Source organism: Cetorhinus maximus, chromosome 4 (genome assembly GCF_964194155.1).
Source record: "Cetorhinus maximus chromosome 4, sCetMax3.hap1.1, whole genome shotgun sequence".
In the NCBI taxonomy this organism is placed as follows: Eukaryota; Metazoa; Chordata; class Chondrichthyes; order Lamniformes; family Cetorhinidae; genus Cetorhinus; species Cetorhinus maximus.
In genome coordinates, this window is record NC_135882.1 from 61,774,271 (window position 1) to 61,801,078 (window position 26,808).

The window sequence follows — 26,808 nt, forward strand, 5'->3', positions numbered from 1 at the left end:
ACAATTTTCTGATACTCCCTGTAACCTCTTTGTAGCCTAACCTATTTGTACCTGCTTTTGAAGGGCAATAGTTTGCTCTAGAGCAGTGGAAAAGATCAGATCATTGTTATTCTGATCTGCAGTGCTCCAAGCACTGTGCTTAGAATTTTGAAACTCGGGCTTACTTTAAAACATGAATTCAAAACTATCTGGAGCAAGGTATGAGATCTGTTATCCATCTTTTCCTTCCCCAGGGAGATGTTTTGGTTATGTTTCTAATGGTTCAAAAGGAAACAAGAGGCTAGAAATTAGCTATTGATGATAGTGGACAATACTCAATGCATTTGTACGATATGCTTGTGATTGCTTCTGTAATGGAAATATTAAACCAGTTTATTTTAAACACATTGACACTTTCAGTAAAATAGCTAATAGTAGAACATTACATGAATGCCGTGGCATTTTCCGTCCAATATTCTCAAATCTGCTTACGATAAAGTGAAATGGAAGAGTGCTGAGGGGAATGGTAACATAGTGGATATGTCACTGGACTAGTAATCCAGAGGATTGGTCTACGATCCAGAAAAACAATTTCAAATCTCATCATGGCAGTTGGGGAATTTAAATTCAGTTAATGAAATAAATCTGTAAGAGAGTTACTATCAGACATGGTGATCAGGAAACTATCACATTATCGTAAAAAAACCCATCTGGTTCATTAATGTCTTGTAGAAAAGGAAATTTGCCTCTTTTACAGTCGAGTTTGTATGTGACTCCAGACCCACAGCAATGTGGTTGACTCTTGACTGCCTTCTGAAATGGTCTAGCATGCCACTCAGTTACCAAACTGCTACAGCAAAGTACAATATGCGCCTGACCAAATACAGCGATTGAAGGACACAGGTTGCCACCACCTTCTCAAGGGCCATTAGCAATTGGGAATAAATACTGGCCTTGTCAATGACACCCATATTCCACGAATGAATTAAGTCATTACAAACACATTAAGTGCTTCTGTTGGTATCATCAATAGTAATTTTCAGTCTTATGAGTGATGTTAATAAGTGACCCAATTCAGAAGTACCAGGACCAATGTTTTGTAGCTTAAGACAAAACTGTAGGAATAGTACTATCTAGAAGCAGCCACTAATCTAACACTAAGGTGTCAACTACCAGAGAGAGCCAAAACTAAATGTCTGTGACTAGGAACTAATCTTTGGGGAAGCTTTTTCACTAAATGCATCACTAAAGTTTTAGGTGGTATCCCGGTATGAATTACATCTTAAAAACACATCATCCATTCAAATGCTCTCATTAGTCACTTTAGGTTATGTACCACTGCAATGTGGAAAGTGCAAACAGCTTCTTTGCTTCCTGTTTTCAAGACATAAAACAAAACATTTACTTTTCAACAAAAATTGACGTTAAAAAGCAAACAAAACATGGTAATAATTTCAAACTGTTTCAACACAGGTTTGATTTGTCACCACTTGCAGGAGAAAGCAACGGTAAATAGATTTCACAGGAAGATCAGATAACACTAGCTATAGTGCTCCAAGTTTCATTAAGTGTCCCGCCTGTATTGAACTGAACAAAAAGCCCACGAATTTTCAATTACCCTTTTAATACTGTACAATGTGCTGTGCAATAGATTTAAACATAGGTATTATACAGGCAGAAAAATTTATACAATTTACATTACTTAGTATAAAGGTTGATGAAAGAAGTAAAGCTGTATTGCGAAATAAGCTGTTATATGTGTTAAAGGAAACAATTATATTTCTAAGAGTCAATGATTACCAGTTTGACAAGTAATTTGTATTCCTTACAATTTTACCTGGAAAGGCATCCGATGTGGCCACATAATACTTCAGTTTATGGTTCAACGCCATCACCAAAGCTGTTGTATTAGTTTTGGATGTAAGGGATCATTGATTTTGGTAATATTTCCATCAAATTTGTTTGAAGTAATAACAGATTTGAAGTAACACTGAACAAAGAAAATGTTACTAAAAAATTTTCAACTGCAAGGTGAATAGTACATAGATTGAAACATGTGCTAAAGGAGTAAAGCTGTCACAAGAGATCTTGAATACATCGTTTACAAGTTGTCTTGTCAGCTTTTGGTCAAGATGATGCACGATAAATTACTTTTAGTGTACTAACGTACATTTTGTATGCAACTTATCATTTTATTTGAAAAAGTTCCCTAAAAACCCAAGTACATGCAGGATGAGAAAGGTTCGGGTTGGACGGGTCTTGAAGTGAAAAGGGCCCAAAGTAGAATGCACCTTAATTAGGGAAAATTATATGCTCATTGCGAGTTAATTAATTTTAGCTGTACAAGAAGTGCCTTTTAATTAAAACATTTCAAAACAGGTGGACATAAATAGCAATAGAGCATGTAGTAAACAAAGTAAAGCAAGTTGGTTTCCTTTCCGGCTGTAAAATTAGGCAGCAGGTCAGCCTCATTTCAGGCAATATTAAAAATGTTCTGCTCTTAATAATGAAAATCATAAGACTACAAATAGGTATCAGCTTACAGCAGAATAACAACCATCTTCATTTAGGATTCACAATTTCACTCAAGGCATCATTCGTATCATTTTATAGTTAAAAGAAACATGAAAAACAGTTTAAGAAAAAATAAATTCAAACTGATTCAGCTGGTTTCCAAAAGACAAAATATAGCAAAAACTGCAGAACTATAAATTACATAAAATTTCGAATTTTGCAGTGCTCTGACAAAGGCAATATGTACTACGAATATAGACACACATACCAAGCTTATCATGTTCTTCATTGTTTCCTGCAGAGCTTGTATTCAAATTTGTACAGTAATCTCAGCTGAAATGCTAACTTCCAGAATGCCAAAAGTCAAAAAACAAAAACAAATTTCAGTAACAGTCCTCTTTTTGGCTGTTGCCAATTACCCCAGAGCAACCAGTTTACCAGATATATACAAATGCATTTAGCTTTTTTTAAATATACTTACTATTCTCTCAGTAACCTGTTAAAATGAATATATACAGCACCAACCCTCATGTTCTGATAATCCATTGATTTTGTTGGTAATATTTCAGTGTCTGGCATAACAGAACAGATGGATAACTGTCAAATCCAGACAGGCAAAGGAACAGGCCAACACATATTTATGATTAAATATAATTTCAAATAAAAGATATTTTACACACAGCAGATAAATTATGTCCATCAAGCCACAAATATTCCTATATTCAACCCAGAGAATCAGAAAAGAACTCCAGCAAATAATCTATTAGGATGTTCAGGAACTGGGGCAGTGAAGTACTGCACTCAACAATGCACTGATTGGATAGCTGAGAATAAAATGTATATATAATCGTAAAATCTTGTATCTATCCCAATGATTTCCAGTAATCCATGAAGATTTCAGAGCATCAGATGGTGACTTGAGCTAAAATGCATGCTCATTGGTCAAATGCACATCAGTAGAAATTACTTATAAAAGCATTCTTCATCAAAGTATACTGGTCATAGTTGCCATGGGAGGGTAACGTCTTCTGCTGACAGTGACAGGTCCACATATCACTCACAGTTATGAAAGTTTTACAGCAATTTTGTTCTGTTCCTTTCTCAATAATCTCTGTGCATCCTTCTCCATCTTCTTCCTCTGTTGTTCAGCTGACCTCTTCTCCCTCTCTGCAAGCTTCTGCTGCCTGAAGTGTGTAGGGGGGGGTGGGGATAGGAAATGTTAGAGGAGGAAAGGGAGCAATAAATTGTACATTTACACAGAACATTGTTCAACATATTATTTAGCACAAAGAGCAAAACTAATACATGGTTCCATTGACAAGGAACCTTGCAAAAAAGAGTTGATGAAGGAAACAAAGGATAAACTTGCACAGCAACACAAAATGATATAGTACTGTATGGGTTACTTCAGAGCAGCCCTTAAAATTGGAGCTTAAACTGAACATTTCAAACCGCAGAATTAAAATATCACACACAAATCAACATTAATATTTCAGATACTTTGTGACAAAAATGAGACTTTTTAAAAAGGTCTGTTTTTATTTTTGAAAAGGTCATCTTCAATCAGCACATACATACTTTAAAAGTATAATAGATTTATATTAAATTATCCACACACACTCCTTCTACTGCACTAACAAGATTTTTAAAAATCACTTTGGTTAGCTTTTGTAAGCTGAATGATAGGGCAGGGGGGAAACCTTTATGGCAGAGTTGGAGGTACATTCTCTCAAGACCAGCAGCCTCAGGGCTGGGCTGGAATTTGGATTTTTTCCAGATTTTGGTTTAGGCTTTTGGGCAGTGGGTGGTTCAGGCTAACCCAGGTCAGGTGGGGTCAAGGGTCGCTTGAAGCAAGGGAATAGACAGGCACACAAGCAGCAAAGCATATAAGTACAGCACTGTGCAGCCTCTTGCTGAATTGCCCCCAGGCAAGTTGATTTTAATTGAGTAAAATTTAAAAAATGATGCATGGCACATTCTGAAATTGTTTTCGGACAGCCGGTTTTGAGATCTGTATTAGTTTGTATCTGTACTAGGAAGCCACTTTTCAAATAGTATTATTCTAATTATTCAAATAGTTTCATCTGTGTACAATTACTAGCTTAATATTTCTTCTGCAGTATTAAAGAATGCTAACAATTCAGCTTTTTAAGCCTATGAGGAGACACTAGGCATCCTTCTCATTTCAGAGTAAAGACAGATTGTTTTAAGCATGAATAAATTGTAAATATAGGCAGCTGACTTGCTTATTAACTTAAAATACATATTTAACTAGATCATCCCTATTAATTTGCAGTAGACTTTTTTTAAAAACAAGCTGCCAGGGCAACTCTTTTGTCAATCACCTAATTGGGTGAAAGAGTAATTGTGGAGCAGATCATGTCAGAAGGCAAAAAACATAGGGTGAGAGGAGGTTGTAGGGGTAGTATAAACTGAGGTTATGCAGGTCTTTAAAACGAAGTAGAAGGATTTTAAAATAACAAAATGCTGGAAATACTCAACAGGACAGAGTATTACTGGAGAAAAACAAATGGGCTAAATGGGCTACTCCTGCTCCTATTTCTTATGGTCTTAACTTTTCAGGTCAATGATGACCCTTGATCAGAACCAGCACCTTTGCTTTGCTTTTGTAGAAGGGTTTTAAAAACTTAGAGGTACAGTCAGGAACTAAGGCAACAGAAATATGGGAGTTTAAGCATATAAGGGTGTAACAGTCTAAATAAATTGCAAATTATGGAGTGGGATGGGGAGAGTTGAGTCGGGTACCAGCATATCCATCAAAAAAGCCCTCAAATTATTGAAATAACCATGAAAATATAATAAAAACTAAATCACAGGATATCAAAAAAAACTTCGGCATCTAATGAAAATTTGAAATAGTTTGCAGAAGAATTGAAAAACAGATCTTTCCTTTGAGTGACTATATGACACATTAAGCCACATTTGAATAATAGAGAAAAAACAAATTCCAGTCAGATGGAGGCGTATGAGTATGTGAGAAAATTATAAGAGGCTGCCTTGCCTCCCTGATCCTCCGCAGAAAAGGAGGGACTCCTAATGGATGGAAATATTGAGTAAATATTGAGCCCAAGAACTCTGTTCCTCCAACTCTGGCATGTAATGCATCCCCCAATCCTTTTGCCCCAGAATTGGTAGCTGTCACTCATCCAATATCTCCTTCTTGAGCTCAGTGTCAGTTTTTGTCAGACTCAACTCCTGTGAAGCTCCTTGGACTATGCCAAAAGCATTATGTAACTGCACATTGTTAATAATTAATTATTTTATTTATATATTTTTATTATTAATTATTATTATAATATATTATATATTATTATTATATTATTATATTATTATTATTATATATTATATATTATATAAAAAATAATTAAAAATAATAATAATAATTAATAATAATAAAACATAAATAACAATTTAATATGCTTTATTCTGATGCCAATAACAAACCTAAAATTAAGTACCTCAGCACTTCTTCTGCCTCCCAGGTGGCATCTCCCTCCTCTTCCCAGGCATTAGTGTTTTCCTGCCAAGTTTCAAAATCTCCTAGTTCGGGCTGCAAAAGGACAAGTGACATGAGAATTTTTTTCCTATATTTAAAATCTATAACACAATGCTACCTTAGAAAATTAGGCCTTCAAAATAAAGTTTTCCTTACTGCTTTAAATTTAGACATTTCTGAATTTTGGATAAATAAAAAACTAGGAAGAACTATATCACTGTTCCTTCACTGTCGTTGGGTCAAGCTCCTGGAACTCCCTCCCTACACCACATGGATCACAGCGGCCCAAGAAGGTGGCTCACTACCACTTTCTCAAGGGCAATTAAATATCGGCAATGAATGTTGGCCTTGCCGGTGACATTCACATCCTAAGGACGGATAAAAAAACCTCATATAATGTCTTTCGTGTTCACAGAGAACCTCAAAACAGCCAACTGATTAACTTTCAAGTGTAATCAGTGCCTTTTGTAGGCAATAAGACCAGGGAAACAAAGCTGAGATATTGATAAAATCAGTATCAATACCCATACTGACAATACTGGATAATATACACTATATTACCCCTTCTATTCTTAAGAGGGTGAGAGAATGTGAAAATGTGAAACAATTTTAATCAGCAAATTGTGAAAGGATTGAATTACAATAGCTATTAGGCATTTAGAACTTTATAATTTGAAGCGTGGAATCAAATTCCTTTAATGTTCTAACTCATTTAATCCAAAATTTGGATCATTTAATACCCTGAATTTCACTGGCAGCTTCAAGTCCAATTCCAATAATTTTCCTTCCTCAAAATTAGGAAACAGTAGTGAGCAGGCAAACAATATAGAGCTTTAAGGGATACTCTAGAATATTATAACCAATGGCCAATTAGAATGACCTTGTTCTGAATAATCATGGATTTTAATTCTGCAATAAAGCCTCTACTGTCCTACACCATGAAGCATCTAGTCCTGATCAGTCAGTTTCTCCAATGTTATTTTTACTGGGAGTCATCAGAAACAAAGCTAAATGCAAGTCATTAAAATACTTACTGATGGTTGATTGAATGGGATGTCCTGTGTAGCTGCTAGTCTACTGGAAAATCCCACGCTGCCATCTTGAGTTCCAAAATTTAATGGTTCTTTTTTCTTAATAACAATCTATGAAATAAAAAAAAGTTAAGACTTTCAAACAGACTTATTGAATTTATAGTAGAATTTCACAATCAAAATCAGTAGTACATATTCAAATTAAAATTTGTAATCAATCCTCGGGTGCAAGAAGTTTAAAATATTAAACTATTTTGGATAATTTAATATTGACAGTAAAAAGGAAAAATATTAAATGATGAACTCGTATTACAATATTTTCTTAGCAAAAATTGTATTTCATAGAGTTTAACCTGCAAGGAACAGTTTTCATTATGTCGTATTAACTGGAGATTATTAAGGCGACATACTTTTTGAGGTTTTCGTATGGTTGGTGTCATGTCTTTAAAGTAATCAGGTTCTTCAGTCTCTCCAGTACCATTCTGTTGTGCTGTCAGATTACCATTGCCTCCTTCAATCTTAATACTGGTTGGACCATCTTCATCCCAGGAACTCCAATCTTCTACCTCAGGCTTGGAAGATATAAAAAACTTTTTTTAAAAAAAAGACTTCCAGTGAGAACCTGCATATCGTCAAACATGCAAATTTTTATGGCTTTTTTTGTGCTGTGTCAGCTTACATGCACAAACACCCCCTGGAATCTCTGTTCCTGCGCTCCCTTTTAAATGGTTTCATTCTTTCTACCAAAATGTATCATAGGAACATACAAAATAGGATCAGGAGTGTGCCATTCGGCCCCTCAAGCCTGCCCTGCCATTCAACTAGATCATGGCTGATCTTCTACCTCAATGCCATTTTCCTGCACTATCCCCATATTCCTTGATAATCCAGCAAATCTAGATCTCGTGCTATAACACAGCAGTTGCTAAAGGCTGAGTTGTTTAAATCCCAGAGGGAAACTTGAACAACTGTCATAGACTATATTTTCAATTGGTATGTTTGAAATGCAGCTCTGAATTCAGGAATAAGACCACCAAGCCTCGAGGGTTTTTATATAAAATTAAATTAAACATTTATTAATTTAACAACAAATGAAACACATACATATGTCCATAATTTACTACCATAATAGCTTTTAAACAAATCCCCAAATCACTGCCAGGTAAATCTTCACCAAGGCAAAGGTAACCCATAGACTTTAAACAGACACCAGGCAAAGCACATTTGACCTTACAAGAGAGACACACACACATACTTGTGTTTATACCTAGCTTTTCCTTTGAATGTAAATTTTCCATTGTATCCTACGCTTTTAACATCAAATCATCTAACAATAGCATTTTCATCCCACTAATTTTATTAGTAATATAAACACATTGCTTGGCGTCTTGCAGCTTGGTGCAAGATTGTACCCATTCTTTTGAATGGTTTATTTAAAAATGCAAATTGCCCCCTTGACACCTATGTTTTTAAACTTCTCCAAGTTTATCTAATTACCATTTCAAACCTACTTCTTTCTATACATCAAAGCACCCAGACTAGCTGGCTTTAATCCAATTGAGACACACACAGACACACACTACAATTCCATTTTAAAAAATAATTTAAGTAACACTGTAGACATTAATATCTCTGCATGACACTAGATACCTTTAATCTAGAAATCTATCAATCTCTTGCCTTGAACATACTCAATGACTGAGCCTCCACAATGCTCTGGGGCAGAGAATTCCAAAGGTTCACCACCCTCTGAATGAACTCCTCACCTCAGCCCTAAGTTACATACTTCTTATTCTAATCACTTCAGATTTCTCTGTTAAATTTCAGCTGCCAGGTGTCTGCCCATTCTTTCTGAAGTTGGTAATTCTTTTCTGTATCGCCTACATTTCCAGATTTGGTGTCATCTGCAAACTTTGAAATCATTCCCTGAATAGCCAAGTTCAGGTCAATAACACATATCAGAAAGCAATACTTCCCATTGATCCCCCTAGAGACCGGTTTTGTTATTGATTGAAAAGTGGGGTTTCCCTGCACAAGAGCGGAATGGTCTCATCAGGTGTTAACAGGTCACTGGATGCTGCAGCTGTGCCTGCAATGTTGGCCACTGTATTAATATTTGAATGTTAAACATGCACTAAGTACAGCACTCTGCTCCCCATTTGATGCAACATGCAGTTGTTGAAAGTCTTTGCACCCCTGTTGAAGGGCATGTCTTCTACAAGGATATACACCATGAAAGATCTGATTTCATCAACTACAGACCTCTAGCACATTACTCACAACAAGATACATAGATAGTATAGGGATGTTCAGGATCATTATCACTTTCAACCTCCAGTATTTCTGGAGAAAAAGGAACCGCAAAGTTGTAGAAATGCACTTATAGCTGGCATTATTTTGATATTTCTGTAGATGGCAGAATGCTTCCTACAAATCCTTCAGGTGGTTCAGTATTGTGGATAAAAGTTATTACATATTGTAGCCAATATTGTAGTGATGAATGACAGCAGCGGATGGCAGCAAGCTTCGAGTGTTGCAGCTGCATTCATCCAAGAAAGTAGTAAGTATTCTAATACACTCCAGCATTTTAGATGGGAAAAGGCATTGGCCCAAATTTTGCTGTAATACCAACAGTGAGACTCATTATAATGGGGTAATTCTGACAGCAACTTCTAACACCACAGATGCACAGTTAAAGGTGGAAATCCAAAGGTTGTTGTCAGAGATACCCCACACCTCCACATGGTGTGCTGTTGCAGTCTGCGCAGATAAACTTTGCACTGTAATGGCTGCATTGGCATGAACTAGAGGTGCATGCCCACCAGTTCTGCAATAGAGATGGCTGAAAAAGTTAGGGCTGGTGCATTCATGAGTTTTTCATGATGTGATTAGTAATAATCATTTACAAACACCTCTCTTGCCCTGAAAAAGTAATTTTACCAGCAGAGTCTCATTCCCATTCCCTCAGAAGGAAAGTGTTAGAGATTTTTTTTTAAGTTTTTAAAAACTTTTTCTGTCTTGTCCTTTATTGCTCTCTCTTCATCCCATCTGCATTTCCAATCTTTACTTCATCTTCTGTACATCATTCAAGTTGAATTTATACTGCTTTATACTTTTTGGTTTGGACTCTGCATGGCTCAATCAATATTCTTCAATCTGATTGGCTGAAGAGCCTCGCCGTTTACAGCACCGTTCAGACGTTACAGATCAATGTAAAGGGTGCCATGCTGAATCAGATACATGACGACAGGAAGTCTCCACTCTAAAGCTCGTCAAGTGTTTGTAAGTAGCTGTCAGCAAGGTGAACGGCAAGTGCCGTTCCTTCACTGCTGAACGCCAAGATCTGGGCCATTAAGTTTCAACAGGCAAGTCACCATTGCAGAGCACCTAGCTTCTTGCACTCGAGTGTTCACTGGTCTTTTTAAGCTTCTGGTCAATGGTGATCCACAGGATGTTGACGGTGGAGGAATCAGCAATGGTGACAACCTTGAAGGTGAGGCGAAGGATGTGACATGCTCTTGATGGAAATGGTCATTGCTTGGTGGTTATTTGAGTGGTAGAGCACTTTCTCTTGATGGAATTCAATTTCAGATTACTACACAACACAAAAACCTGCAGTAAGTTCTTCCACCAGATCTGCCTGACAGCCAATGTTAAATGTTGAGCTGCTCAAATCCCAAAGGGAAACTTGAAAAGCCACAACTGTTTTGCAATTTGTATATATTTCGAGATGCGTGCCTTGAATTCATAAGACCACCTTGTCTTCTATGTTTCCTCCAAAACTAAATGAAACCTTTACTAAACAAAAAAAAATGATTTTAAGCACATGCATAGGTTTACAAATTACTACTATGATAACTCCTAGCTCCCCTAGTTAATCTAACTCCCAGTTACACCTCTGTTAAGGCAACAGTAAAACAAAAGATTTAAACAGACCCAGGCAAAGCACACACCCTGGACAGTCAAATTCAAAGTGAGTTTTTCTCAGTTTCATTTCCTTGTAGACAGCAGCTAGAGGCTTAGATGCCGGAGGCTTTTCACAGTTGTGCTAGATCTTAAAATGCCTTTTCTTACACACAACCTTCACTCCTTTATACATGTTTTCCCCTTATGAATACAAATTCCCAATGTTTCACTATGTCTTTGCACTTTACCACTCTAATAATAAAAATCTATCATAGTACCAATTTTACCAGTAATCTTTGGGAAAAATAAACACATTTTAAATTTCTGCTGGTAAGGTGAAACATTTCACTCCCTCTTTTGAATTCAAGCTAATCTGGTTTATTTAAAAATGCAAATGTTCCTTTTACACCCCACATTCTAAAACTTCACCCATGTTTACCTACTTAACATTTCAAACTTATCTTCTGATACATCAAAGCCTTCAGACCAGCTGTACGCACACGTATGCACACACCCACCCACCACTATTACTCTACTTTACAATATTAGTTATTGGAATTTATTATATCTTCCTGACACTGATTGTAGCAACGATGTAGGTATCTTCTAGAGTTTGGCTTTCATGTAATTTAGAGAACTGAGAAAGATAATCAAATACATTATTCGGAAATCTTGTGCTGTACATAAAACTAGAACTAGAAATCTAACTGAGACATCGATATCGGTAATAATTCACTTCATTCAAAGCCCAACCAACAGTTTAAATCAACATCAAGCAATACCCGAAAAACTGCATGATGAGAATCTGACGATCTGACTATCAGCAGGTCAGCTGCTGAGTGAAGGAATACAATTCTGCCACATGAGGAAGGTATTGTGTACTCTCGTTCTGAACAGAATAGACAAAGTATGAATTGAAAGGTACATCTGAAGTTCTATTTCTATTTCTATTGCCAGAAATTATATGAACCACATAGCTAACAGAATTCTGTAACCTTTCAAAAACATCAGCCAACGGGCTAATATAAAAGCAAAATACTGCAGTTGCTGGAGGTCTGAAATAAAGAGGAGTCATACTGGGCTCAAAACATCAACTCTTTCTCTCTCCAAAGATGCTGCCAGACCTGCTGAGTTTTTCCAGCACTTTGTTTTTCATTTTAGCAAACAAGCTACTAGTCTAGCATGACAAAACATACAAGTTAAAATCTTTTAACCTATGTAAAGTTTCAAAACAAAACCATCAGGCTCCACCAACCTGGTGTCTTACAAATGGTTGTTTATCAAGCCTGTGATTCTATTGGAGTAAAGCAGATGAATGAATGAAGTATCTGTTGATCCCTGCAAGGCCCACCTGCAGGTCATTTCAATGAAGGCCAAATTTATTTGTGCCACAAAACAAGATGGAGAATTTCCTGCACATGCGCAGATATAGTGTCAGGTTGTTTAATGAGAGAGATGCTTTTAATGCAGCTCTCCTTTCTGTTCCTATATTATGCATTTTTTTGCAAGTTGGTGTCTTATAAATTGTTGTTTATCAAGCCTGTGATTCCACTGGAGTAGGGCAAATGAATTTTGCTGGACCTCTTCCTTCATCCAGAGGGGATTGTTCCTTGTTGGGATTCTTTAAACTTTTCCAAATTGCAGAATATTTTCTGCTGGACAAGCAATAGCTAAAAGGGCTGCCAAGAAAGAAGTTGGATGGAGAAATTTTACATGTTATGAGCTCCAACATAGCAGGTGTCTGACCAGTAAACAGCAATTACAAACACACTTCTTAGAGATAACAGAGCCAATGGAAATTAAACACCATACAATGTTACCATATTCTCCTGGGACAAACCAAACAGGGAGTGAACTGAGCAATCAAGACTGAAATTAGGTTATGGAGGGCAAATTAGCATCATTGATGTTGGCAATCAGAATTCCCCATCACATTAGCACAATTAATACACTATATTTATCATCAGACAACCATTTAATAACCCTGTAATCTCTCTCAGCCGGAAGTATCTGCTTATCCCTGCGAAGCCCACCTGCAGATGATTTTGGAGAAGGCTGCACTTGTTTGTGCTGCAACACGGTGGGGGGCACTTTCTGCACATGCACAGATGCAATGTCAGTTTTTAATGTGAGAGATGCCTTCGAGTGCAGTTCTGCTTTCTGCCGCCATATTATGCATTTTTTCGCAACTGTCTATTGCAACTACTCAGACAGCAATCATTTTATCAATCAATCTTGCGTAATGCCAAAAAATAGATTTTTCTTCCACCAGCAACCAATTAGTTTAGGCAAGACCCAGTCTTGGAAACCAAAACTATATGCTCTTAACTGTGAAGTTTTGCCATTGGTAAAAATCAATAAAAAATAATATTTTGAATAAAATATAAAAGAACATCACCCAACATGGGCCTCAAAACCATAACCCTTGGGTTATGAATCCCATTACCTACCAACTGAACTAACCAGGCTGTGTAGGAACTCAGTGCACAAAGCCTTTCCAGCTTGTTCAATAAAGCAAAAGAAAAATATAATTTAGTGGTTAAAGTTGCAGTATTAAGCTGGCATTTTCACTATATAACTGCATTTTCAGTTACTTTCTTGCCTTTTAATTTACTCCAGTAGCTAATCACAATGTATTTTATTTGGCAGTCTTCTGGTACAATATTGCATCTTTGAGTACTTATACTTGTATAAAATGACAGCATCTCATTCTTATGATTTAAAAAAGCTTTGAGGTTGCCCCAACATAACCAATAGTTTGTGAAACATACTTCAATTTTGAGGAGCACAGTGGCAACTCTGAGAATCTGCGTATGCACCGGTGGCTGCAGTGCAGGCCGAGTGTGTATGGCACAATTGTTCCTGACGCCTTTCCGGTCGGCAGGAGTTATAGCATTTGGAGAATATGTACCTACTAGGAAAATATTTGGCCTGACAAAGAAATGTTACTACAAATGAAGAAGTCCAAATTTCAGTTCAAGTAAGGATCCATTCTAGATCAATGTCAGTGTCAGGTAACATGCCAAGCTAACCCATATGAGGGTCCACAGCGTACAGAGGGTATGGGAAAATGCTCATGGAGAACTAGACAAAGAGGTATCAGGAAATTATGAGGTTTCTCCAGAGGGGAAACAGTTCTCATTTTTGTCCTCATCAATATTATCTTCTGCGTCACTTTCAAATGCTCAGTTAACAGATACTACCAACGGGTGAAGGGAAGAAAAAAATTCTCAATAGACGTGCCTGAAAGAAAATTACACTGTTTATACTAAGCCCCTGATGGGCAGTTGCAGTTTGGGTTATCTAACTTCAAATCAGAGAAGTCTGATAAACTCATGTGGCTGCAGGGGAACTGCAATAATCGAGATGTTTGGTCCTTACATTGCTCTGTTCCTGAGGAAAAGGAGAACGTACTGTTTACCCTTGTAGCTCAGTTCTCCATACACAACTGTCTTTGTGGGCTGGAATTAAGTTGAAGACCAACTAATATGTTGTTTATATGGGTTCAAATACACACACAAGGCAGAATTTTAAGCCGGCAGGATTTTACGGTCCCGTCGAAGTCAATGGATTTTTGAATGGCACGCCATATTTTACGGCCCTGACCCCACCACGATGGGAGTCGTAAAATTCGCCCATACAATTATTTCCCACTGGCTTGCTTCAGCTTCACATTAAAGTGTCTGTGATACAAAAGATCCTAATTAGTGTCACTGAGCAATACCATAAAGTGTAATGTTTCACAACACTTTCAATGTCACATTATAGTGAACTATAGTAAATAACTCGCCACATAATTGCTGCATGATTATTTGCACCCAACTCATTTGAGATAAGGAGAAGACTTGTGTGCTGTAAACACACAAGCACAGACTTGTTGGCCAAATGGTCTGTTTCTGTATGTACATTCCATGTAATTCCATGCAACTACTATACTGCAAATAATGATAAATTTGTTTTGTATATTATTAGTCATCCAATATATTGGTATCAAACAAATGTCAGTTTGTATGACCAGATGTAGCCTTCTCTTTTCTGATCTAACAATGTACTTTTTCCTCTAATCTTGAAAAAGAACCACTATTGGCCCCATTATGAATTCTTCCACTTTCCACACTGACCATTCTTATGTTAATAGTGACAATTATCCTGAATTATGGTGCATTTTTTGTTTGGACCAACAACATTATGAAACTGAGTTGAGAAACACCAGTGGGGCCAACCTTACACACACTGACATCCACTTGTGCGCTATTTTAAGAGCATCTGGATAAAGAAACCCATCAAACCCATCTGGTTCACTAGTGTCCTTTAGGGAAGGAGGTCTGTTGCCCTTATCTGGTCTGGCCCACATGTGACTCCAGACCCACAGCCATGTGGTTGACTCTTAAATGCCCTCTGAACTGGGCAATTAAGGATGGGCAATAAATGCTGGCCTAGCCAGCAACGCCTACATCCCATGAACAAAAAGGGGTGGAAGCCCATAACATTAGCCCTCAATGTCCTAGACCCAAACATCTGCAGCCACATCAGTGACTTGCCCCCCGTCATCAAAGTCAGAAGCGGGGATGTTTAATGATTGCACAGTGTACAGTTCCATTTGCAATTCCTCAGATAATAAAGCAGTCAGTCCTCACATGCATTAACACCTGTGCAACATTCAAGCTTGGGGTGATAAGTGGCAAGTAACATGTACAGCACGCATGCACCAGGCAATGAGCAACTCCACCAGGAGAGTGTAACCATTTCCCCTTGACAATCAAGAGATTTTCAGCACTGAATCTCCCACCATCAACAGCCTGAGAATCACTATTGACAAGAAACTCTACAGGACCCGCCACATAATTTTTATGGCTATAAGAGCAGGTCAGAGACTGGGGTCTTCTGTGCTGAGTAACTCACTTTCTGACTCCCTAAAACCTGTCCCGCATCTACAAGGCGCAATTTTAAAAAAAATATTCATTCACGGGATGTGGGCTTCGCTGGCTGGGTCAGCATTTATTGCCCATCCCTTGTTGCCCTTGAGAGTGGCGGTGAGCTGCCTTCTTGAACCGCAGCAGTCCATGTGGCATAGGTACACCCACAGTGCTGTCAGGAAGGGAGTTTCAGGGTTTTGACCCATTGACAGTGAAGGAACAGTGATATATTTCCAAGTCACGATGGTGGGTGACTTAGATGGGAACACCACCACCTGGAAGTTCCCCTCCATCTGTTGCCCTTGTCCTTCTAGATGGTAGCGGCCGTGGGTTTGGAAGGTGTTGTCAAAGGAGCCTTGGTAAATTCCTGCAGTGCATTTTGTAGATGGTGCACACTACTGCTACTGTGCATCAGTGGTGGAGGGAGTGAATGTTCATGGATGTGGTGCCAATCAAGCGGGCTATTTTGTTCTGGACGGTATCAAGCTTCTTGAGCATTGTGGGAGCTGCACTCATCCAAGCAAGTGAGGAGTGCTCCATCACACTCCTGACTTGTGCCTTGTAGATTGTAGACAGGCTTTGGGGAGTCAGAAGTTAAGTTACTCGTCGCAGGACTCCTGGCCTCTGACCTGCTCTTGTAGCCACAATATTTATATGACTATTCCAGTTCAGCTTCTGGTCAATTGTAACCCCCAGGATGTTGATAGTGGGGTATTCAGTGACGGTAAGGCCATTGGACATCAAGATGCGATAGTTGGATTCTCTCTCATTGGAGATGGTCCTTGCCTGACACTTGTGTGTCAGCAGTGTGTTGAAATAACCTTTACTTGCTTGGATCCATGCAGCTCCAACAATGCTCAAAAAGCTCGATACCATCTAGGACAAAGCAGCCCATGACTGGCACCCTATCAACCACCTTAAGCATTAATTTCCTCCAGCACTGACAAACCATGGCTACAGTGAATACCATCTATAAGATTCACGACAGCAACTCACCAAGGTTTCTTCAACAGTGCCCTTTAAAACCGCAACCTCCACTGTTTAGGATAAGAACAGCAGGCACATGGGAACATCACCACCTACAAGTTCCCCTCTAAGCCACATAAAATCCTGACTTGGAAATATATCATCGTTGCTTCATCATTACGGGGTCCAAATCCTGAAGCTTCCTACGTATCAGCACCATGGGTGCTCCTACACCATACGCACTGCAGCCCAAGAAGGCAGCTCACCATCACCTTCTCAAAGGCAACTGGGTGAGCAATAAGTATTGGCTTACTAGTGATGACTGCATCCCAAGAACAATTAGGAAAAAAAAAGCACCTAGCAAGAAGTACAGGCTTTTTTCCAACCCTGTCAATATGAAATGCTGCTGGACTGTAACAAAGTTTAAAATGCAGTTTAAAAGTAGATTTAATTGCAAACTTTGGAAATTAAACTACGACAGTTAATAACTGCTATGGAAAGACAACCATTATTAATTTATTTCAAACTCCTATTGTCATACACCACTTAACAGCAAAATAAAACATTCAATAAAAATGACTATTTACTTGATGGTAAAAATGGGTACCTGCTTAGGAACAGATGGATAATCAACCGTTGTTGGTAAGGTTATTTGATCTCCACTCAATTTCCTACCCCTTCCAGACCTTGAGAAAAAGGATAATGCAGCATTAGCATACCACAATGAGTAATCTTTTACATTATTTAATGGATAATTTATTAAAATAATTTCAAGTACTGAGAGTTGTCTTGCAAAAGATCTAGAAGATAGTTAGGCACTTGGGATTCAACAACATCACAAAGGAGGTGCCCCCAAGGATTTTTGGTTAGTATAACCTAATAGTATAAGACAATTGTTGAAGAAAATATGTGAACTTTAATTTCAAGCATCACAAGTCAGTTTTAAAAAGTTTAATATTTTAGCTGCAATAAAAAACTGAGCAATGGGCCAATATTCAGTCTGACTGCTATCCATTCAAACAAGCTGCTTGCTCAAAGCAGATTTTTTCCAATTATCAAGCTCGGGCCTCAATTTAAAAATGGTGTCTCAGAATCAGTGACCTAGCTGAAACAGGAAGCCTTTTTCTACAGATTACTTCAAACAAGGGAACTGACAACGTCAGCGACCATGAACAGTGCCTCCAGAAGAAACTGGTGCAGAATTAAAATACTTGTGCCTACAAAATACTCAGAAGTTTTTAACAGGGGCATCTACAAGCATTAATCCCATAAAGCTTCAAAATATTTAGCTGTTAATTTTGCATCCAAAATACAACTAAGTTCAACTGTTTCATCAGTTTTAATTTGGAGAATCACAGAATCACACAGTGCAGAAGAGGCCCTTCGGTCCATCGAGTCTGCACCAACACGTGAGAAACACCTGACCTACCTATCTAATCCCATTTACCAGCACTTGGCCCATAGCCTTGAATGTTATGGCGTGCCAAGTGCTCATCCAGGTACTTTTTAAAGGATGTGAGGCAACCCGCCTCCTCCACCACCCTCTCAGGCAGCGCAATCCAGACTGTCACCACCCTCTGGGTAAAAAAGTTTTTCCTTACACCCCCCTCTAAACCTCCTGCCCCTCACCTTGAACTTATGTCCTCTTGTGACTGACCTTTCAACTAAGGGGAACAGGTGCTCCCTATCCACCCTGTCCATGCCCCTCAATCTTATACACCTTGATCAGGTCGCCCCTCAGTCTTCTCTGCTCCAACGAAAACAACCCAAGTCTATCCAACCTCTCTTCATAACTTAAATGTTTCATCCCAGGCAACATCCTGGTGAATCTCCTCTGCACTCCCTCCAGTGCAATCACATCCTTCCTATAATGTGGCGACCAAAACTGCACACAGTACTCCAGCTGTGGCCTCACCAAGGTTCTATACAACTCCAACATGACCTCCCCACTTTTGTAATCTATGCCTCGATTGATAAAGGCAAGTGTCCCATATGCCTTTTTCATCACCCCACTAACATGCCCTTCCGCTTTCAGAGATCTATGGACACATACGCCAAGGTCCCATTGTCCCTCAGACCTTCCTAATGTCATGCCGTTCATTGAATACTCCCTTGTCAAATTACTCATTCCAAAGTATATCACCTCACATTTTTCAGGGTTAAATTCCATCTGCCACTTATCTGTCCATTTGACTATCCTGTCTAAATCTTCCTGTAGCCCAAGACACTCAACTTCACTGTTAACCACCCAGCCAATCTTTGTGTCATCCGCAAACTTACTAATCTCGCCCTCACATAGTCATCTATGTTGTTTATATAAATGACAAATAATAGGGGACCCAGCACAGATCCCTGTGGTATGACACTGGCTTCCAGTCACTAAAAGAGTATTCTGTCATCACCCTCTGTCTCCTACAACTAAGCCAATTTTGAATCCACCATATCAAATTACCCTGTATCCCATGTGTATTTGCCTTCTTTATAAGCCTCCCATGTGGGACCTTGTCAAAGGCTTCGCTGAAATCCATATAAAGTACAGCAACCACACTACCCTCATCTACACACCTGGTCACCTCCTGAAAAAATTCAATCAAATTTGTTAGGCATGACCTCCCTCTGACAAAGCCATGCTGACTATCCCTGATCAAACCTTGCCTCTCCAAGTGGAGATAGATTCTCTCCTTCAGAATTTTCTCCAATAGTTTCCCTACCACTGACGCGAGTCTCACTGGCCTGTAGTTCCCTGGCTTCTCTCTACAACTCTTCTTAAATAAAGGAATCACATTAGCTGTTCTCCAGTCCTCTGGCACATCCCCGTGGCCAGGGAGGAATTAAAAATTTGGGTCAGAGCCCCTGCGATCTCCTCCCTCACCTCCCTCAGCAGTCTGGGACACAAATCATCTGGACCTGGAGGTTTGTCCACTTATAAGCCTGCCAACACCTCCAATACCTTGTCACTCCCTATATCAATTTGCTTAAGAACCTTGCAATCTCTCTCCCCGAGTTCGATACCTTCATCCTCATTCTCTTGGGTGAAGACGGATATGAAGTATTCATTCATCTTGTATCTTGATCAGATAAAAGGATATGAACACGGATCTTGTTTTTCAATAACTAGGCATGCAACGAGTGGTTTAAAACTCACTTCTCAACAATCTGTAAATTACACATCTTTCCCCTTTGTCAATTTTCTTCTCACCCCACATCTCAACATTCACACCACTCAAGTGCCAAGCACTGACCAACTCCAAGAGGAGAGAATGACATTATCATTGCCAAATCCTCCAGCATCAACATCCTTGGGTAAATATTGATCAGAAACTGACAAATGTCATTGCTGATGGAGCAGGTTAGTGGGTAGATATTCCGCAGCAAGTGGCTCACCTCCTCACTCTCCAAAGCCTCTCCACCATCTACAAGGTGTAAGTCAGCATTGAGATAGAATATTGTCCATTTGCTTGGATTAGTGCATCTAACCAAGACAAAGCAGTCCACTTGATTGGTATCCCATCCATCAGCTTAAACAAACATCCACCATCATTTTATCAGGGGCGCAGTCCAAACTATATTATCTACACAGCTGCTTTAGCAGCACTTCCCAAGCCCATGGCCTCCACTATCGAGAAGGGCAAGGGCAGCAGGTACATGAGAACCATCAACTCCAAATTCCCCTTCAAGTTTCTATACCATCATATCTTCTTGATTGCTGGGTCAAAATCTTGGAATTGCCTACCTAAGAACACGACAAAGATTGCAGCAGTTCAAAGTCCAGCATCACCTTCTCAAGGACAATAAGGAATAATAGATATATACAGAATTTTTTAAAAAAAGACTCTCTGTTGGTGTACTATTTCACAGATACCAACTACCCACTAAAATTTGATTCAAGTGAACATTATTCATATGTAAACCTGCATGGGCCACTTGTGGAAACTTCACTACCATGTTTGATATTGCTCTCACCTAAATGCATTTTTCCAACAATCATTTAGAGCAGAAACTCTAACAGCATTTCTCTTCCTACCTGAGGGGTGTTATGAATTCAGGAATAAGACCACCGAGCCTTCAGAGATTTTTTTTATGTAAAACTTATATAAATTTAACATTTATTAATTTACCAAATTCAACACGTACACATGTCTACAAATTACTACCATAATAACTGTTAAACCAATCCCCAAATGAGTCACTCCCGGGTAAATCCTCACCAAGGCAACAATAACCCATTGACTTTAAACAGACACCAGGCAAAGCACATTTGACCGTATGAGGTCAAAATGAGGTTCTTTGCAGACACAGTTGCAGGCATACAGGCTGGTTAGATCTTAAATGCCTGACTTACACACACACACCTTTCTGTTTATATCTAGCTTCCCCTTTGAATGTAAATTTTCCATTGTATTACTAGTTTTTTTTTAATTTTACCTCTCCTAACAATAATCTTTTCATTCCACCAATTTTATTAGTAATACAAACATTGTTTGGTGTCTCCCAGCTAGGTGCAAGATTTTACCCATTCTGTTGAATGGTTTATTCAACAAGTGCAAATTTACACTTTACCTCCTCCTCCTTACGTTAATCTAATTAACATCTCAAAACTACTATACATCAAAGCACCAGATTAGCTGGCTTTAATCCAATTAAGCCACACACACAATCACAGACCCTACTACAATTCCAATTTAAAAATAATTTCCAATAACAATACAGTTATTAACATCTCTTCATGATGGGGATGTGCGACTAAATGCAATATTCCTCATGCTACCCCAGTGGAGATGATTAAACTCAGAAACAACCAGTGAGTTTATGGAATACTGTAATTACTTACTAGATTGGCTAGTTAATCCAGCAGAGAATATTAATTAACTAATTTTGCCACTACTAATTTACAATTACCTCGCTGGAGGAGTAAGGTGTTAAACATATACACATTTGCTGACAATGGTTCAAAGGTTGCAGGGACAAGAGGGTTTTAGTCACACGGTTAGGCTGGAAAGGCTGGGGTTGTTCTCTTTGTAATGAAGACAACTGAGGGGAGATTTGACAGAGGTATACAAGATTATGACAGGCTTAGAAATGGTAGGCAGAGAGAAACTACCCATTAGCTGACAGTAGAAGGACTAGTGGACATAGGTTTAAGATTTTGGGCAAGAGATGCAGGAGAATGAGAGGAAGCGCTTCTACACACCGAGTGACAATGACCTGGAACTTGCTGTCCATGAAGGTCGTGGAAACAATTGGTGTTTTTAAAAGGAAATTGGATGGGCACTTGAAGAAAATAAACTTGCAAGGCTACACGGATTGAGTGGGGAAGTGGGGCTGACTGGCTTGACAAATGGGGAACTGACATGGAGTCAATAGGCTGAATGGCCTCCTTCTGAACTATAAATAATTCTATGACTCCATAACACAAAGGTGAGGAGTTTGGAAAACAATAGAGAACTGTAGGAGAGCTCAGGAAGACACAAGCTGGCAGGTTGACTGGAAAGACAAAAGATAACACTTAATGTGGAGAACTCAAAGGCAATACCATTTTTGGAAGAAAAACCAGAAAGGGGAATAAGGTTAAATGGAAAAACTGAAGGATGTGGAGGAAAAGAAAAGCAAAATATTGCAATGAAGATCTGAAATGAAAACAGAAAATGCTGGAAAAACTCAGCATGTCTGGCAGCATCTGTGGAGAGAGAAACAGAGTTAATGTTTTGAGTCTAAAATAAATTCAGTTCCGAAGAAGAGTCATGTTGAACTTGAAACGTTAACTATAGCCATGCCAGGATCTGCAGTTGTATCATACAATAGTTCTTAATCTTTTCTGGTTGAAGGACCGTCTTTTGAGATGGATTAGTAAGTATGGAGCACCCCCCATGCCCCCAAAATCAAACACATATATAGGATTTGTTTTTCACAAACCTGTAAACAATATTTTCACTTATCTACCATGGTTTAGTCATTCCTTACTTGCATTCAGCATGGTGACTAAGACACATTCTGTGTTCAGCTACATTTATTCAGCTCTTAGATAGGACCAGAAAAACCATATCTGTACTCAGTTAACGATGCACTAATTAGTGTTGAAGTATCGCTAGATGGCTAGCGTATCTTTCAGAATGATACCAGCGTGGGTTCGATTCCAGTCCAGCTGAGACAGACTTGGGACCTGCTTCCTTGCCCTGCCCCTGAGAGTGGAAAGCAATGGCAAACTGCCACTGAAAAAAAAACACTGGCAAGAAAATGGCTCAGGATAAAGCATCATCAGACAATGGGCCAAGGGCTTGCCTTCAGGCAGAACACACATGACAATTAGTCATAAGCTTTAAGTGCTGCTTGCTTTTCCTTTCCCAATTAATAGCAGATGTGATGGAAGGTATGCTGCATGTACTTTCAAGAACACCATTGGAAAGCTGGTTTTGGCGGCATCTCTAAATATAGCAGTGACAAGGGAATACATACTTTGGAGATGCAGGCAGTTAACTATTCTAAACCTCATCTAACCTATATGGATGAGCTGGAAGTAATGTTTCACTTGCTGGCTTGTATTTATCTTCCCAGACACTACAGACGGTCCAGGCAAAATGGCACCTTCAAAACATTTAGAGGTTCGTAGTTCTTTGTTGCTCCAATGAGATGAAATGTGTTCTGCTATATAATCATGATAAATTTCACAACACTGGCGACTCCAGAATACCTACAGAATAACTTGAGTATTAAATGATACAGAGACAGATTAGGCAGAAATTTAAATGATATCTCAAACAAACTGAAGCGATCACAAATTTTGCATGTACTATTTACACTATGATGTTTCCCTCAACAAAATTAAGTGTGAAAATTTGGGAAGTTTATAAAATAAAAATCAGTAAGGTGTTTTACAGAACTTTAACAATTATCAGGATCAAGAATAAAGTTATTCAATTACAAAGTTAAGAACATTGGAATATTTCTCCTGATGCGCAAGATATTACTTGAACTCCCTCTGCAATCAGGAAACTACTGGAAGTTTCAAGAAGTGAGACAAGTGTACAGCAACTTTTGTTGCAGCCAAATTCAGCCTTACAATTGTAAAGAAAACTACTTTAATGTATCTTTGCATACATGTGGCAACGCTTTCACATTAACAGACTGTGTGGAATTATCAATGAGAAAAATTGACCATCAAGTTGACTTCTTGAACAGACCATGTACAATCAACTTGGTCAAGGCTGCTGCTTCAGTTGTATAATTTCTTCAGCAAAAATTTTATCTGGCCCCCAAAAGTATCAGCTAAGCTCCAGGTTATAACTCCAATACTCAACTGTAGTCAATTGTTTTGCTATGTTTAAATCTTAATTTCAAACTCATTTTTAGTATTAGACAAAAATACTCCTATAACAACAAAACATCCAACTGGCTTCCAAACACATGTCCATGCTATCTCTAAGACCACCTATCTTCATTTCCATAACAACACCTGACTTCAGCTCTGCCTCAGCTCATCTGCCTCTGAAACCCTCATCCATTCATTCCCTCCAGATTTGACCACTTCAACATTCTCCTAGCCGGCCTCCCATCTTTCATCCTCTGTAAACTTGCGTTCATACAAAACTCTGCAGCCATTATCCTAACTTGCACCAATCCTGTTTGCCCATCATCAGCTCTCGCTGACCTACATTGGCTCCTGAATCAACAAAGTCTCAATTTAAAAATTCTCATCCTTGTTTTCAAATCCCTGTGTCTGTATAGTCCTACAACCTTTCAAGATCTGTGCCCCTCCAATTCTTGTCCCTTGTGCATCCATTTTAAATTGCTTCACCATTGGCAGTGTGTTTTCAGCTGCTCAGCCATAAACTCTGGAATTCTCCCTTTACCTCGCTCTCTTCTTTAAGATTGATCTTAAAAACTACCTCTTTATCCAGCTTCTGGTCATCTGTCCTAATATGTGGCTCGATTTCAAATTCTGTCTGATATCTTTCCTGTGAAATGCCTTGGGATGTTCAATGACATTAGTGGCAATATATAAATGCAACTTGTTGTTCTTTATAACCTGAAGGCCCCAAATGTGAAAGAACACTGTACTGAATGACTGACTTGAAGCACACTGCTTTGTTATTTTCAGATTAATATCAATTGTTTCACACTCCTAACCCATTGAAGATTAGAAGACATTAACAAACTAACTAGACATTAACAAGCTAACTAATGTATAGAATATGCACTCTCAATCAGGGGCATATGTTGTCCTTAAAACTTGCCTCATTCTTCACAGGATAAAAAAAAAATTAAGCTCCACATTGAGAGTCTCTCTTTCCAGTCAACCCTTCTATGTTAGAATTGCTGAACTCAACATTTTAAATGTTCAGCTCACGAGAGAATCTAAATATAAACTCAATAAGTATTTTCAAACATGACAAGACTGATTTGCATTTGCTTCTGAACTATGACATGAGGATACCCTGAACCCAGATATTATAAGGGAAATAAATGTGGTGCCACTTTATAAAGCAAAATTGTTTCTTCCATCGAAAACCACCAATGGCTTTGCCATTGAAACGTAGAACCAAGAGATTAACATCGCCAAATGGCACCAGCAATGCCAGCAAATTGAGAGGAGGCCGCGCGAAGAATAGTAATTTTAAAAAGTAAACAAGCAGACACCAATATATCAGGTAACAAAATCACTCAAAAATACACAACACTGGTAACAATATGAGGGAATCTGCAAATAGAACGGAGAAAAACCAGTGGAGGCAGGATAGATATTGCTATGTTTTCATTCTTGATTTTAAGCTATGCAGTTATCATAATTCCACACAATGTGTTAATATGCAAACTCTGAGCTGGTAAGTGAGCCTCAGGACTGACCTGCAGATGAGCCTCTTGAAGAAGGAGAGCAGCCAGGCCAAACATGTACAGACTCTGAGTGATCGGAACTGACTGATCGCCATGGTGACCAGGGAGGGGGGATGGGAGGGGGGCAGATCACAACACTGAGCAGCTCCACTCTCTTGAGGCCAGCCACCTCGATCACCACAACACTAATAATAAAAGAAAACAATAAAACGACAGAGATAACAGCTTAGGCCCAGGCATGCGCCGCTCAGGTGGCCTGAATCGGTCGCTAACTACTGCGCATGCGCTAACTCAGGCTGCCGGGCCCGAACCGGAAACGATCTTCCCAGGGCGCGAGAGAAAGGCCAGGGCGACATCGGAGGGCGGGGTTGCACACAGGTCCGGGTGAGAACCCGAGAGGCGGGGTTAGGGGGGGAGGGTAGTGGGGTTAGATAGCACGGGGGGGGGCGGGGTTAGATAGCACGGGGGGGCGGGGTTAGATAGCACGGGGGGGCGGGGTTAGATAGCGAGGGGTGGGGCTAGAAAGTGAGGGGGCAGGCTAGAAAGCGAGGGGCTAGATAGCGGGGGGGTGGGGCTAGATAGCTGGGGGGGGGCTAGATAGCTGGGGGGGTGCTAGATAGCTGGGGGGGGTGCTAGATAGCTGGGGGGGGCTAGATAGCTGGGGGGGCTAGATAGCTGGGGGGGGGCTAGATAGCTGGGGGGGGGCTAGATAGCTGGGGGGGCTAGATAGCTGGGGGGGGGGCTAGATAGCTGGGGGGGGGCCTAGATAGCTGGGGGGGGGGCCTAGATAGCTGGGGGGGGGGCTAGATAGCTGGGGGGGGGGCTAGATAGCTGGGGGGGGGGCTAGATAGCTGGGGGGGGGCTAGATAGCTGGGGGGGGCTAGATAGCTGGGGGGGGGGGCTAGATAGCTGGGGGGGGGCTAGATAGCTGGGGGGGGCTTGGGGGGGGCTAGGGGGGGGCTAGATAGCTGGGGGGGGGCTAGATAGCTGGGGGGGGGCTAGATAGCTGGGGGGGGGGGCTAGATAGCTGGGGGGGGGGCTAGATAGCTGGGGGGGGGGCTAGATAGCTGGGGGGGGGGCTAGATAGCTGGGGGGGTGGCTAGATAGCTGGGGGGGGGCTAGATAGCTGGGGGGGGGCTAGATAGCTGGG

At 39.7% G+C, this 26,808-nt stretch overlaps 1 protein-coding gene across 1 annotated transcript; it reads right to left on the reverse strand.

Moving 5' to 3' along the window:
* Positions 1-1,584: 1,584 nt before the first annotated feature.
* On the reverse strand, positions 1,585-25,951 carry ebag9 (estrogen receptor binding site associated antigen 9). The gene is made up of 6 exons (XM_078540217.1): positions 25,671-25,951; positions 17,437-17,515; positions 7,452-7,613; positions 7,045-7,152; positions 5,973-6,064; positions 1,585-3,677 (listed from the first exon to the last, which is right to left on the reverse strand). Exons 1-6 carry the CDS (start codon positions 25,751-25,753, stop codon positions 3,557-3,559), a joined length of 645 nt encoding a protein of 214 aa, XP_078396343.1. The 5' UTR covers positions 25,754-25,951; the 3' UTR covers positions 1,585-3,556.
* Positions 25,952-26,808: the final 857 nt, after the last annotated feature.

Bases quoted from the DNA above. Each gene is read 5' to 3' on its own strand.
- ebag9 (XM_078540217.1), bottom strand. From the start codon at position 25,753: ATGGCGATCAGTCAGTTCCGATCACTCAGAGTCTGTACATGTTTGGCC. The intron at 6,065-7,044 runs GTAAGTATTTTA...GTCCTTTTGCAG, and splicing joins TCCCATTCAATCAACCATCA to CCCGAACTAGGAGATTTTGA. The intron at 3,678-5,972 runs GTACTTAATTTT...TACACACTTCAG, and splicing joins GAGGCAGAAGAAGTGCTGAG to GCAGCAGAAGCTTGCAGAGA.